The 13818-nt window shown below is 36.1% G+C and overlaps 1 protein-coding gene across 1 annotated transcript; it reads left to right on the top strand.

Annotated features, from left to right (window-relative positions):
* The first annotated feature begins 1886 nt into the window (after nucleotides 1–1886).
* Nucleotides 1887–8465, top strand: TROVE2 (TROVE domain family, member 2). The gene is made up of 8 exons (XM_009872439.1): nucleotides 1887–2466; nucleotides 2971–3191; nucleotides 3449–3595; nucleotides 4955–5092; nucleotides 5407–5523; nucleotides 6389–6502; nucleotides 6947–7093; nucleotides 8034–8465. The coding sequence occupies exons 1-8, from the start codon at nucleotides 1887–1889 to the stop codon at nucleotides 8184–8186; spliced, it is 1617 nt and encodes a 538-aa protein (XP_009870741.1). The 3' UTR covers nucleotides 8187–8465.
* The last annotated feature ends 5353 nt before the right edge of the window (nucleotides 8466–13818 follow it).

Below are 13818 nucleotides of genomic sequence, written 5' to 3'. Positions count from 1 at the left end.
CAGTATCTTTCTATGTACCTCTTTTTTCTGATAAATAAACTAGTGGGCGCTCACTGTGATTTCAGGATTTTTTGCATAGGTTTTGTATGTTTATTATGAAACATTAGCTGCTGCTTAATGAAACCAGCTAATTGAAATGTATTGAAATAAAATTCATTTAGACATTAAAACATACTGATACTATATATTCATGCATTGCAAATACCGCCCTTGTTATTTTCAGTGTATTTGCATGCTTCAGATCTCAGTGAAAAAGTCGGCTCGACCATGATGTGTATTTAAATTGCTGTGGCAGGAAACATGATTAGAATATTTAAACACAAAGAAAAGTAGCTGAGCAGTGGTGATCTGAATAATACAGTGAAAGATATTTTTTAGTTAATTTTTAACTGAAACCTGCATTTTTAACCTGGATATTAGCACATGGCTTCTATTTTTATGATTTTAACAACATAGAGAATATAATGGGCAGACTGATGGTTAGTTATTATTTAATTCTGGATACAGACAGCACATCACTGCAGCTAGAGAAGAATGGAGGAAAGGAATGTTTCCAGTCACTTGCAGAGAAAGGAAAATTCTGTGTCAAGGAGAAAGTAGAGAAGTTGTTTTAAATCAGTGTGTTACCTAAACTGGAGAGAGAAGATCTCTGAGTACACTGGTGAGGTTGTGCTAGCTTATCCTGGCAAGTGAAGTCAAATGGCTTTTATCTTCAGCATCCAAACAGGCGTGTCAAAAGCAAATGTCTGCAATATTTAAAAGCTGTGAAGTGGATTTCTTTGAAATGTTGTTTGTGTGTGCTCAGACTTCACTGTGTGTGTCTTTTAGGATATGTGTGCGGTTTGAGGGAGTGGATTACCAGTGTGTTCCTTTTGTGGGTTCTTGTTGTTTGGTTTTTTTTTTAAATAGGACCTGATAGTGTCTTTTTATTGTTTGGTGGGAAATGAGAAAGACAAACTTATTGTTGTCATATTAATGTTTTGGAGATAATGATGATGGTGAATTTTTTTCACCTTACCCTATGTTTATTACAGTTTAAATGTTATGGCTTGAATTTTACCATGCTAGATATTTTCAAAGTAAGAGCAGTTTTATTCCCTACAAATATTACAGCTGAACTTTCTTGCAGGTCAGGAGTGTATAAAGACCTGAAAGATTTGGAATTTTTGTGCAGACTTTTTTTTTTGCTTGTTAACCTCCAAGGTAAAGCACTACAGAAATTGTTGTTATGTCTGTGTGTTCTCTTGGATCTCCCTTGAAACAGCAGACTGTCTGAGCCTGTAAGAAAGATATTTTTTTCTTGAGCTGCTGTCAGTTGTTAAAAAGCTCTTGTCTAAACCTTACTGAAACCCACCATATTTAAACTCTCACGAACTCTTCTGTCAAAAAAGTTTTTCAGTATTTTAGTTTTTTATTTTAGCATCATGTTTCTTCAGTTCATCAGTGCTAACAGATCTTCAGCGGCATAGATATGAGCAAGATCTCAGCAAGATCTGGGTTTTGAGCAATTTACTGTACAATCAAAAAATCTGCATAAGTGGTGTAATACGTTAGTGGCAAAAGAGCATAACATCAGCCATTTTTTCTGTGTGCCACTTATTGGAGTTAAGTGGTTTCAGTTTCTGAGTTGGTTTTAAGGAAATTAAATTGTCACCACTGTAACTCGGAGATTTTTTTTTTTGTTTCTTTTCCTCTAACAGATATGTATTATTGCACACTTGGATTATACTCTTAATAAATCTGTGAAGGAAAAAACTTTTACAAATGTGTAGATAAGATATACTTATTTTGCTAAGAAGCAATCAAAAAAGCAGAGTCGTCAAGTTTTCACAGTAGTTCTTAATTAACCTCGGTATTCTTTCAACAGACCTCTTGAAGCATAAACAATGGAGGACGAGGAAAACCAAGTGCAGCTCCCGAATGAGAAGCAGGTGCCCAACTCTGAGAGTGGCTACGTGTGGCATGTCACCGATATGAATCGACTGCAGCGGTTCTTGTGTTTTGGTTCAGAAGGTGGTACTTACTGCGTCAAGGAGCAGAAGCTTGGCTTTGAAAATGCAGCAGCTTTGACAAGACTGATCGAAGAGGGCAGAGGTTCCGAAGTTGTCCAAGAAATAAAGACATTTAGTCAAGAAGGCAGAGCAGCAAAACAGGAGCCCCTCCTTTTTGCTCTTGCAATTTGCTCACAGTGTTCTGATGCAAAAACGAAACAAGCGGCGTTTAAAGCTGTTCCTGAGGTTTGTTGCATACCAACCCATCTCTTTACTTTCATCCAGTTTAAAAAAGATCTGAAGGAGGGCATGAAATGTGGCATGTGGGGCCGTGCGCTGAGGAAAGCTGTTGCAGATTGGTACAATGGAAAGAATGGCATGGCTGTTGCTTTAGCAGTTACAAAATATAAACAAAGAAGTGGTTGGTCTCATAAAGATCTTCTGAGGTTGTCCCACCTAAAACCTGCCAGTGAAGGTAATAAATTTTCATTTACCTGAAAATACTGTGTTTTAAACCTTTTATATTTACTGTGGAACTATTTTGGAAACCCAAGTACCATTGTAGACCGATGATTTCCTAGTGATGGTATCCTCTAAATTGCACCTTAAAAACCTGAGTGGTCGTACCAGAATTTGACCTGTTTATCTTCAGGGTGAACAGAGTTTGTTCCTTCTTTTTATTCCTTGTGTGAAGAGAATATAATACAATTCCCTCGATGTGTTCCTATTTGCTTACAAATGATGAAGAAACACATTCTTGTTATTTGGGGAGATCTGTTGGTTTCAAGTATATTAGGCTGCTTACTTCAATGGAGAACAGTACAGTAATTAAAATATTGCTCTAATCTATGTGTGGCTGACTTTTTAATAGCTCATTGACAGGTCTGAGAATGAAACCTGCTGACTCATTTGCTTGCTAGAATGATAAATGCCAGTATAAAGTCTAATCTTGCTTGGAAAATGTTTGTCTTTTCAACAGGAATTGCTATAGTCACTAAATATATTACCAAAGGGTGGAAAGATGTCCAAGAGGCTTATAAAGACAAACCAGTTTCTGCTGAGACTGAAAAACTCTTAAAGTATCTGGAGGCTGTGGAGAAAGTAAAACGTACACAAGATGAATTGGAAGTTACTCATTTAATAGAGGAATATGGTCTAGTTAGAGAGCATCTCCTGACAAACCATCTGAAATCTAAAGAGGTATGTAAACTTCATTAGCTTTGTATTCTCTTTAGAGTAACACTTTTCAGAGTCTTAAGTCTCCATTTCTGTAAAAAGATAGCCTTTATGCTGTTTTTGAAGTTATTTGGCCAAGTAGCTGATTTAAAATAATGGAAGATCTTCATATAACTTCTAAGTTTATTTGAAAATACACTCATTTAGTGTACAGATGTTGGTTCTTGTAGTTTGGGAATCTTTTTTTTTTTTTTTTCCCCTTTCTCTTGCTTTGATCATAGGTTTGGAAAGCATTGCTGAAGGACATGTCCATTTCTGTATTGTTGAGAAATTTAGGAAAGCTGACAGCAAATTCAGTGCTTGAACCACGAGGTTCGGAAGTGGCAATAGTGTGTGAAAGACTGAAAAACGAGAAACTACTAAGAAACGTAAGAACTTTTTTCATAATCTGTTCCAGCCTTTGTGGTTTTTAGTCTCTTCCTAAACTGTATTTCTTCAGGCAACCTCTGCAAAACAAAAAAAAAGTATTCTTTCAAGGAAATGTGCAGTGTATTCTTTTTAAAAAAAATGCAGTGGAATGTCTGCATCTTTATTATAAAACTTGCATTTGTAATAACTCAATGGATTTATTTCTTTTCCATCTATTTCTGAAACTTTTCTACAAATTGAGTATATTGACAGCTAGGATCTGTTCTTAAATTAGGGCTGTAGGAAGCTTTGCCTGTTGGGTTTGTCCATTGCTTCTGAGTCTTGTGGTTTAAAGTCAGCAGTACATGCTTACAAAGTGGAAGTCACTTGTGTAGGATCCGAGGAAGTGAATGAAGAAGCTAGCATAGCAGCTGAGAGGAAAAAGAAGATGGCACAAGGAGACTTTGTGCTTTTTGGTTGCTTTATTGTCCATCAAACAGCTACAAAAATACGAGGGAAAAGGGAGTTCCCCAAAGGGAGAGTGAAATTTTCACGAATGTAATGGGAGACAGAGAAGACAAGTAACCTTTTTCTAAGAGTTTTGTGAGTTGAGCAGATTAAAATCAGGACACTTAACTTCTTTAAGACCATAGATGAATTAGAACAACAGTAGGTCCTTTTTCTTCCCCATCCCACTGGACTTCCCTTTCTCTGTTTTCATCTTTGATCACATCTAGTTACTGAGGCACTGGAGAAGGGAGAGCAAAGATGGTGACACAATACCTTGTGGCAGAAGGACAGCGGACAGGCATTCAGATTTGCTAGGGTTTGCTGCTAGTGGTGATTAATGACTAAAACTCCCCTTGAGGATAAAGATAACAAAACGTTGATAAATTAGTAAAGCAAAGATGTGGTTTAGACTACTGAGCATGTGGCAGCCACTGATTTGATTTATATAAGGAAAGCATAGAAAGATGAAAAAGTTTGGACAATCCTCTTACAGTAAGAGGAAAATGAATGCTGTATTCTGAAAATAGTTTCTTGGTTTGGTTGTACTGTGTCTGTAACAAAACCAGTTTTAAGTTCGTTCTTTTCCTAGCTCAACTCCTTTCACCTCCGCAGGATAGAGGCTTTCTCTTACTGTAAGCCTGTAGTAGAGAGTAGCACTGGACAATCATAGATAAAGCTGTGAAATGTTACCAAGATTCTGGTAATGGCATAAGAACATTGGGAATTCATTGGGAGGATTCTGGGAAGGGAGTGAAACCCACCATCAGTAACTGACAAGTATCATTTCATAGAACAGCTGTGTAAAGGACTCTTCAAATTGAAGGAGTTCAGATTTTGAAAAACTTACTGTTGATTTCTTTTGCCTGCAGGGTAGAATACATCCATTCCATATTCTGGTTGCATTAGAAACCTATAAAGCTGGGCATGGAAGCAGAGGGAAGCTTTGGTGGCGTCCCAATGAAGACATTTTAGAAGCTTTAGATGCCTCATTTTATAAAACTTTTAAGGTAATCTAGTTCAATTTTTTGAGTTTTTTTAAGAGTTTTCTGTTTTCTGAAAGCGTATAAAACAATCAAGAAAGTTTTGTTGGGTGGGTAACAACTTTGAAGTTGTCTAACAAAAATCTTAGGATCTGGGATTTTGTTAAATATTTCAAAACTTCATGATATATTCAGCTTTTGACAACATTATTGTCCTAACGTTATCCCAGAAAGAATAAAAAAAAGGAGAAAGCCCCACTTCTTGGGTTGAAAGCAGAAAAAGGAAAAAGACAGTAATACATTAATTATGTGTGCCTATTTTCTTTCTTTTTTCCTTTTAGACAATTGAACCAACAGGAAAACGCTTCTTAGTTGCAGTTGATGTCAGTGCATCAATGACACAAAAAGTTTTGGGCAGCGTGCTCAATGCCAGCACAGTTGCAGCAACAATGTGTATGGTGAGGCATTAAACTTCATTTATTTATAACTATTTGCCCCTCGAGCTACTCTTTTTGATACAGAGATTCTCTGCAGCTGGTTAGAAATCAGAAGGGAACTTCTGGGTGCAGAAGATGTGACCTAGTGCCTCACTGGTAGATCAGATGCTTAAAGCTACTGCCAATCAAATTCAGAAAGTCCAAACTGAAGAATCACAGACTGGCCCAGGCTGGAAGGGACCTTAGAGATCCTTTAATCCAACCTCCCTGTCATGGGCAGGGACACCTCAACTAGATCAGGCAGCACATGGGGACCGAGCGGGGATCGAACCCGCGACCTTGGTGTTATCAGCCCCATGCTCCAACCAACTGAGCTAACCGACCCCCTACTCCCAGTATAAACCGAAGTGGTGGAGGCTGTTTTTAACCTATCTTAATTGAAAATACTTTTTTTTTTCAGAAGCATTCATAGACTAATAGAGATTGGATTAAGAAATTGTGGGATAATTCTTGTATGCATTTGAATTATGTGTAATTTCTGTTATGGCCTTTGTATCAAAATCACTTTCCCCTCAAACTGATACTCTAAAGCTTCTTGTGTATTTATAATATAAAGGAGTCTAACTTTTGCTGATGTTTAAAAATGTTTAGTGTTTTATGTCAGAACAGAGAGAAGAAATACGGAAGTATCTTTAGTAATTAGAACAGTTCTTTAGCTCTGATTTTGCAGTGTTTATTTGCAGTAAAGTGTAGAGTGAAGTGTTAGTGCATACGAGGTGACAAATACAAAAGGATGTGTCATGTTGTGTATTCAGTAGGGAATGCCTTGATTCAGACATTAAAAATTCTGAATAATGTAACAAAATTTTTTTGTCATCTTTCTCAGGTTGTAGCACGTACCGAAAAGGATTCCAATATTGTTGCCTTTTCACATGAAATGATCCCTTGCCCAGTGACGGCTGATATGACATTACCTCAAATATTAGTGAAAATGTATGAAGTATGTAAAAAAAAATAAAAATAAAATTAAAATGTTTAGGAAATAGCTGTTGCCAATGTCAGAGTTTAGAAGTCTCAGCAGTTACATTGTATTTTCTTTGTAATCAATTCTGATAATGTGTTTTGTCCATATCTCTATAGTAAACCTGGATTTTTTTTTTCTCCCTTTTATTTTCAAACTCATTATTTCAGCTGCTGGATATTAAACATTGCAATTTAGAATGGCAAGGTTAAGTCACAGTGAGCTAGTTTGAAAAGAATATTTAAAAAATCAAATAGAAAAAAAAAAACATGACAAAACTATAATAAATTGAAGAAGTGAAATATTCTTTTAACAAAAAAGCCTCTGTGTGTGATAAAACATGAAGCTGACATAAAAAGTAATTTTCCGTGTTTTAGTAATTTCTGTATTGATCCTTTCCATGTATATATTTTTTCTTTTAAGATTCCAATGGGTACCACTGATTGTTCCCTTCCAATGATATGGGCTCAGAAAACTCAGACAGCTGCTGATGTCTTCATTGTATTTACCGATAATGAGACCTTTGCTGGAAATACTCATCCTGCAACAGCTCTTAGAGAGTACAGAGAGGTAAATATGCTTCTGACGGTTCGTAATTGGTGAATAAAGTGCAAAATAAATACCAGTTCTAAAAAATGTTTTAGATACTGAACTGGTGGCTTTTTTTCAGGAAATAACTATATATTGTTTGAAACCGATATATTCTGCAGTTAGGCAGTTATTGCACATACTGCACTAATTGCACATATTTAAAACCACTGAATTGCTAAAAGGATTTTTAATTGTCCTGCTTGGTGTACTACAATGTCAATGAAAATTGGTTTGCTATTTGGGGAATGTAAGAATTTCTGCATTCTATATATAATTGAATAAGTTTTTCGTAGTTATTACAGAATCAAATTTGACATACATAATTAAATTTAACTTTGATATCTGCAGTAGATACCACAAAGTTTAAATGAAGTAAGGAAGGTCAGCCTGTAGGGAAGGTATCAGTGGGATGAAGTGACAGTATCGTGTGAAGAGAGGTCATTATGGTTTAGAGGGGGCTACTCTAAGCTATGCAGTTTCACAGTTTTAAAACAAAAAAAAAACCTTCTTCAAGCACACTGCTATTAGAAACTCTAAAGCATAAAAGATTGTTTGCTGATTAAATTAACTACTTCTTCACAAGTAGTTTACAAATAGTTTTTGCCAAGCATGTGTGTATAGACATGAATCTTCACATCATGTGCACCCAGTTTGCATTGGAAATAATCTTAGCACTGCCGGAAAATTGTGCTGATAGGCCTCAATGTAATTATTTCCATTTATTTAAATGCATCTGCTGCAGGTTGAGTACAGTGTCACCTGGCAGTCTGCCACTCTGGTTATGGCATTGCTAGTTTCTCTCAATGTGCCTATTCAGGCAGTGGTGTAAGCAAGCAAGATAGCAAGATTTGGCCTTCCGGCATGTTTACGTTTCTGTGTTTGCATGTTCTGATTTATTTTTTTTTTGTCCTTCCTCTAGAAGATGGGTATTCCTGCTAAACTGATTGTTTGTGGAATGACCTCAAATGGTTTTACGATCGCCGATCCGGATGACAGAGGCATGTTGGATATATGCGGCTTTGATTCAGGAGCTTTGGATGTTATTCGAAACTTCACTTTGGATTTGATTTAGTTTTGTAGGCATCTGCTCTTCCCAGTGGGTCCATTGCTGGCAACAGACTTCACCCTGGGAACGCCCAGCTAAATATACTTTGCTAGAATGTGGCACATTATCAACATATCAAAATGTTATCTTTTTGTGAAGGGAAAACAAGAAAAGCAGATGAGAAATTTCTTTTCTCTTTTTCCCTGTTGCACACTATTTAAAATAACAGTGGGAAGTTTGCTAAAAGTAGCTACAAGGTTACGCAATAGATAATTTAATTTCATTTATAGTAGTTTCTAAATACTGAGAGATTTTTAATTCCTCCCCTTCCTGTGTTTCTGTGGAATGTTTGTTGGCAACAATAAATTTATGAGTTATTCTTAGGATGGGATAGGGAGAAAAAGCAGGTTTAGCATTTTTAATAATGTCAGTTTAACAGCCGACTTTGTTGAGAGGGATTTTTCTTTGAGCTTTTTTTAATCTTTCTATTTTAAACAGATTACTAAGGTTCAACAGTTTCCATTGTTACACTCCAAATCTACAAAAGAAGTATTTTCTGGCACATAAGAGACCATGTGACTGTGATGCAGTATAAAAGTTACCGAGTGAAATTTTATACTGCTAAGACTGAAAGTGGAAGAGCTCCTGCTAATCTTTTTCTATCTAGATTATCAGCTGGGTTTCCAGGAGAAAAGTGTGATTCTCTTTAGATAAATCAAGGGACAATTTCACTACAATGCAATTTCAGAAGCACTATTTTAGAATTAATAGGCTTTACAGAAAGTTCTAAAAACTGTTTTAGGTAGAAAAAGACCTTATAAAAGCCACACTGAGTCCATGTTACAACTTCAGGAAGCACCAGCACACTTTCAGTGAGGAAGATCCACGGGTGCATGTGTCTTGGCCTGCTCTTGAAAGCTGAGTGGTAACAAACAGAAAGAAAAAGCTACATTTTCTTCAAAAGAATGTATTCAACAACACAGAAGCAATCTTCCTAACAGGAGAGTATTTCATTTTTAAAAGTCTTTTTGTAGAGTAATGTTACTTCTGTTTTCATAAATTAATTCAAGCTAACATTTTTCAAAACTACCTCCAGTTTATAGGGACCAATTCTTAAAAACTTCTATGAAATGTACAGTTGCATCCTTCATATTCTCATCTTGTTTAGGAAGTAATTGAAACTGTTTTTTTTTTTTTTTAGTCTGATAGTAAGAGTTGTGAGTAAATAAGGAGAAAGCTAGTGAATATCTTATCACTTTGAAACAGGAATTGATAGCAATTCATGTGTGTATGTATTTAATTCTCTGTGTTTCTATATATGTGTCTACAGGGGGGAAGTTAAAAGATCTCTTTAGTAGATCACAGTCTTAGATGAGAAAGGTTGTGGTGTTTTTGTTGATTTTTTTTTTTTTAGCGATGCTTTTACAACTTCCTCAAAGACATATGTATGTCAGCCTCTTTTATGCTAATTCTGGCTGTTTTAAACAGTGAATTTGATGTTAATTTGAAAATAATTCTGATTTATAAAAATAACCCTGTTGTGGTAAATGACATGTGAGACCATATTTTTCTGCCTAAACCCCAAGCTTTTAAATGTAAAATTCAAGTTCCTATTATACTTTTGATACTTGCAACACTTTTCATTATGACTCGTACATATCGATTATAAATCGAAGACTCGCGTTCTGCGGGATGGATATCTCTTTTGGTGCTAAAATGTGAGGTTACATGTTACTAAAGGCATCCTGCTACCTACATACACTCTACCTTAATGAATAAATCAAAACAGTGAGGGAAGCCTTTTCTGACATTAAAACAAAGGCTTTTAAAGAAGTGAGAGTAGGCATCTTGCCTTTCAGTGGACATGAATGTAGTTACTTCTGAATTATCAGTGCTTTTACGATGTGGCTCTGATGGAATGATTGAAGAGCACAGGACTGCTGCCAGCTCATCAGGTGTCCTCTAGAAAAAACAAATGTTCCTACAAACGCTGAGACATAGTGCTTTGAGTTCAAAAAAGAAAATCAACCATTTCTCATGAAAAACTTCTTACCACTTTTAGCCTGCTTTGAACACCATGAATCTGAGGAGTAAACTCATTTGCTCAATATATGTTAATAATTATTTCGAGTAAACGCACTGATGTTTTGGGGTTGGTTTTGGTAGTAATGTGTTTTAAATTACACAATAGGCAAACATCTGATTAGGTGTTTCCTTCTGAGGTAGAGATGTTGAAAATAACTGATAGGTAAGTATCTTTTGCAAGTACTTTTTCTTATTTGGAGTAGCATTTGTGAAGTAATAGGAAATATTTTGGACTAAATATAAAAAGAAAACTTAAACAGGTATTTCAGGTAACTTTGTGCAGTTAATTGCATACATTTACTGGAAGTAAAAGATTAGACTAGTTACTAACAGGTTGAGTGAACAGTTACAGTAATGTTGCGTCTTTGAAAGCAGTCCAGTTTAAAATACAATTCCTTGAACTAGAGTGTAAGTGAACTTTTTAGTAGAACTTCTAGAAAATGTAGCTCCCTGCATCTATTGACATTGGATAGCTACGCACCACATTCCAGATAGTCATCCATGCTGGAGTACATAATATGCTCCTAAATATTGATCGTATCTCTGTGCTGAAAACTTTTATTAGAAATAGAATACTCTAAGTGGTTTGGTTAGCCGATGTAAAACGAGCACCGAAGAAATCATGGTGTTATCTGCTCTTCCCTTAAGATTTTCAGAGAGAGGGGAAACTGAAGTCAGTGACAGCTGAAACTCTGTAGCGTGTTGACTTTTGTTTCTGCTATTTTCTCTGTGGTTTTGTTATTATCTCACAGTAAGCAGCATAGAAGAATGATGCGGCATGTTCCTTTTCCATAGACTGGATCTTTTTTATCTGTCCGTGTACTGAATTTTGGGGGACAGTGTGACTTATTGCTGTAACATAAATTTGTCCCAATTTTTAGTCTTCAGTTATTAAACTGATAATTTGCAGAACAGTATCTGGACACATAAAGAGGCAATAATTACTGTAATGTTAAAAAGAAGAAGAAAAATAAGTGAGCTAAGACAAAGTTGCTAAGTTTAAGCATTAGTTTCATATACAATAAATACCCTACCATTTCACCAAAGGGGAGATACTGACTCTTTCAAGTTTGCATTGGAAGAACGACTAACAAAATAAAAAAGGGGTTATAATTGTGGGCTGCAGTTTACCAGTAAAAATTGAACGGGGACAAGTTTAAAGATAGTTGATTTTATTCAAAACTTTAATTAATAAAAAGTCTAAATGCAGAGTGCAGCTGTGGACTGGGTGAATGGAGGTTTCCTGATACCTAAACAGAATTAATAGTTTTTCAGTTTGACTGCTGTTTCACTGTGACCCCCTTAACAATTCTTAAGCATTGGACTATTGTATCTAAGACTAGAACATTAAAGCACTTTAGCTTTAAGAAAGAAGAAAATGATGTCATGGCTAGAAGCACAGTGGAGATAGAACATCCTTCTCTGAGAAAGGGCTGTAACAAATGAGCATCAGAGGTTGGGTCTTTTCACGGAAGGGATACAATCAAGAACGTGGGTAGGGCTGGAGGGACTCAGGATTTCTTAAAAATCACACAATGCCCACATCAGCAACGTGTAATAAATTGAATAAAGACAGTCATCATTTTGCGAAGGAAAAGAATTTTGTGTTGGGAATTTTAGACCTGTAGCAACGAGAAGGCGAGTTAGGGGTGTTTGTAGAATTAGATTACAGGCAAAATATGGGATCTTAACTACAGTCCTGTGTGTTTCAAAATAGAAGTCTAAAAGTAGGTGTAGATTTGGTCAGCAGGGCCACTAAGTGCCCACTATGTGAGGGCCACTAAAAACTGGCCCTAAAATATCTTGCTGCTTAAAACCGCTGTTCAACCTCTTTATTTAAAGATGAACTGTTGGCAGGGGGTGTGGTGGTGTTTTTCATTGTCGTTGAATTGGGGCTCATAAATGGGTGTGGCTTTAAACGGCTGTTCTACAAAGTATATATTCGTGGCTTAAAAAATGCACCAGCAGTTTTGGGAATTTCTTTTAATAATGGCTCTGTCTGTAAAAACATTGGGAAAATATTTTTCTCCATTGCAAAATGCTGTGCTGATTAATCACGTACCTAACTCATAAGCTCCCGTACCAGAAGCATTAGTATTTGTTCCTTTTGTTTCTTGTAGAACTTTTTGTTTGCCTTTCCTTTTCTCAGTTAACGTTGGCTTTCTTCTCCTTTCCTGTCTCCTTGTCACCTCAGGCCTATACTTGAATCTCTTTTCACATACAAGCTCTCATTCATTCCTTTTTTTTTTTGCCTCTGTTCTGCCTTCTCGCTGTCATTGAGCGCGCTAGCTTAGCTAAATAATCTGTACCAGAACTGATGGCACAGTATTTATGTTAATTCTTACAAGTGGATTTTTTTTTCTTTCCTTTGATTACATAAATCTCTTAAAAAGTTTAATTTGCTGTATCTAGGGAAATTTTGGGGAAGATCAGTAACAAAAAGTGTATGTTGTTTATTTACAAAAATCCAACGTCTGTGAGTGGCTTTATTTTGATAAAGTAACCACTTAAAATAGGCTTTTCAAATTTAAAGGTTTTTCTCTGTAATTAGTTCAGTGGGTTGGATCTTCCCTTTCTGTTCAACATTATCAAGCTGCTGTTAGATGCAGAGGTAGGGGAACATTTTAATTGATACTCTGAATAAATGGGCAGCTTCTTTGCAGTATTGATTAGAAAAAAGCCTTTGAAGAACAGGACGTAGGAGTAAGTGTAAGCAAAGAATCAATTGTTTTGCTTGCACTTGTAATCTTTTTTTTAAGCTTTTCATCAGTTTATAGGTTTATTTTGCTATTTGCAGTGGTTCACAGTGGACAAATACGCTGTAAGTAAGCTGTTCTAATGACTTTATTGCTGGATTGGTAGAGCTTTGATCTTGCCATGGTACGCAGAGTAGCGTACAACGTTGTGGAGTAAGAGTTACGAGAGGAAGGGTGAAACACTAGGACAGCGTGTTAGGGGTGTGCTGTTCTGAGAGCTAAGATTTAAGATTAGCTAATTTCAGCAGAAGGTATGGTGTCTTTTAAACACGTGTGCTTACATGTGGATTTGTAATTTTGATACTGTAAAAGTGTGGTTTCTTTAGGGAATTTAAGTTTAAATATATATATTTGCATACATATATGTGGTATTTGAGAACTTTTACAAATGCTTCATTAACAAATAATATAAATAGCTGTTTTCCTAATGTTACCAGCTTCTTAGAGTTAAGCACAACTAGTTACAAATAAAATGTCTTTTCTGTTACATTCTCCTGTGAAAGTGTGGTTCTACTCTTTAAAACCAGTTCCACGTAAGAAGATGGGTGCATTCACAGCTTTATCTGCTCAGTGTTTGAAATAACTTGATGTTTCCAGCCTCTCACACTTGTTAGGAACGTGGCATTTCAGCTGGGTGAGCAGGTATGGCTTAAGTGTGAGTAGAGAATCTTTTAGTGGGTAATTTTTACCATTCAGATCCCAAGGCAAGAGTTACTTTAAGATAAATAGCTTTGTCCTGGAGACAATGTGAAGCAAAAAATTCGGAAGTTGTTAGTGACTGGTTTTGAGTTCCCCCCCCCGCCCCGGTGGTTTTTTTT

The sequence above is a fragment of the Apaloderma vittatum genome, unplaced genomic scaffold (assembly GCF_000703405.1).
Source record: "Apaloderma vittatum isolate BGI_N311 unplaced genomic scaffold, ASM70340v1 scaffold3777, whole genome shotgun sequence".
NCBI classification, from domain to species: Eukaryota; Metazoa; Chordata; class Aves; order Trogoniformes; family Trogonidae; genus Apaloderma; species Apaloderma vittatum.
This window is presented reverse-complemented; position numbering and strand designations above follow the sequence as displayed.

Coding starts and splice junctions, on each gene's coding strand:
- TROVE2 (XM_009872439.1), top strand. CDS start 1,887: ATGGAGGACGAGGAAAACCAAGTGCAGCTCCCGAATGAGAAGCAGGTG. Junction 2,467..2,970: donor CCTAAAACCTGCCAGTGAAG/GTAATAAATTTT, acceptor TCTTTTCAACAG/GAATTGCTATAGTCACTAAA. Junction 6,503..6,946: donor TATTAGTGAAAATGTATGAA/GTATGTAAAAAA, acceptor TTTTCTTTTAAG/ATTCCAATGGGTACCACTGA.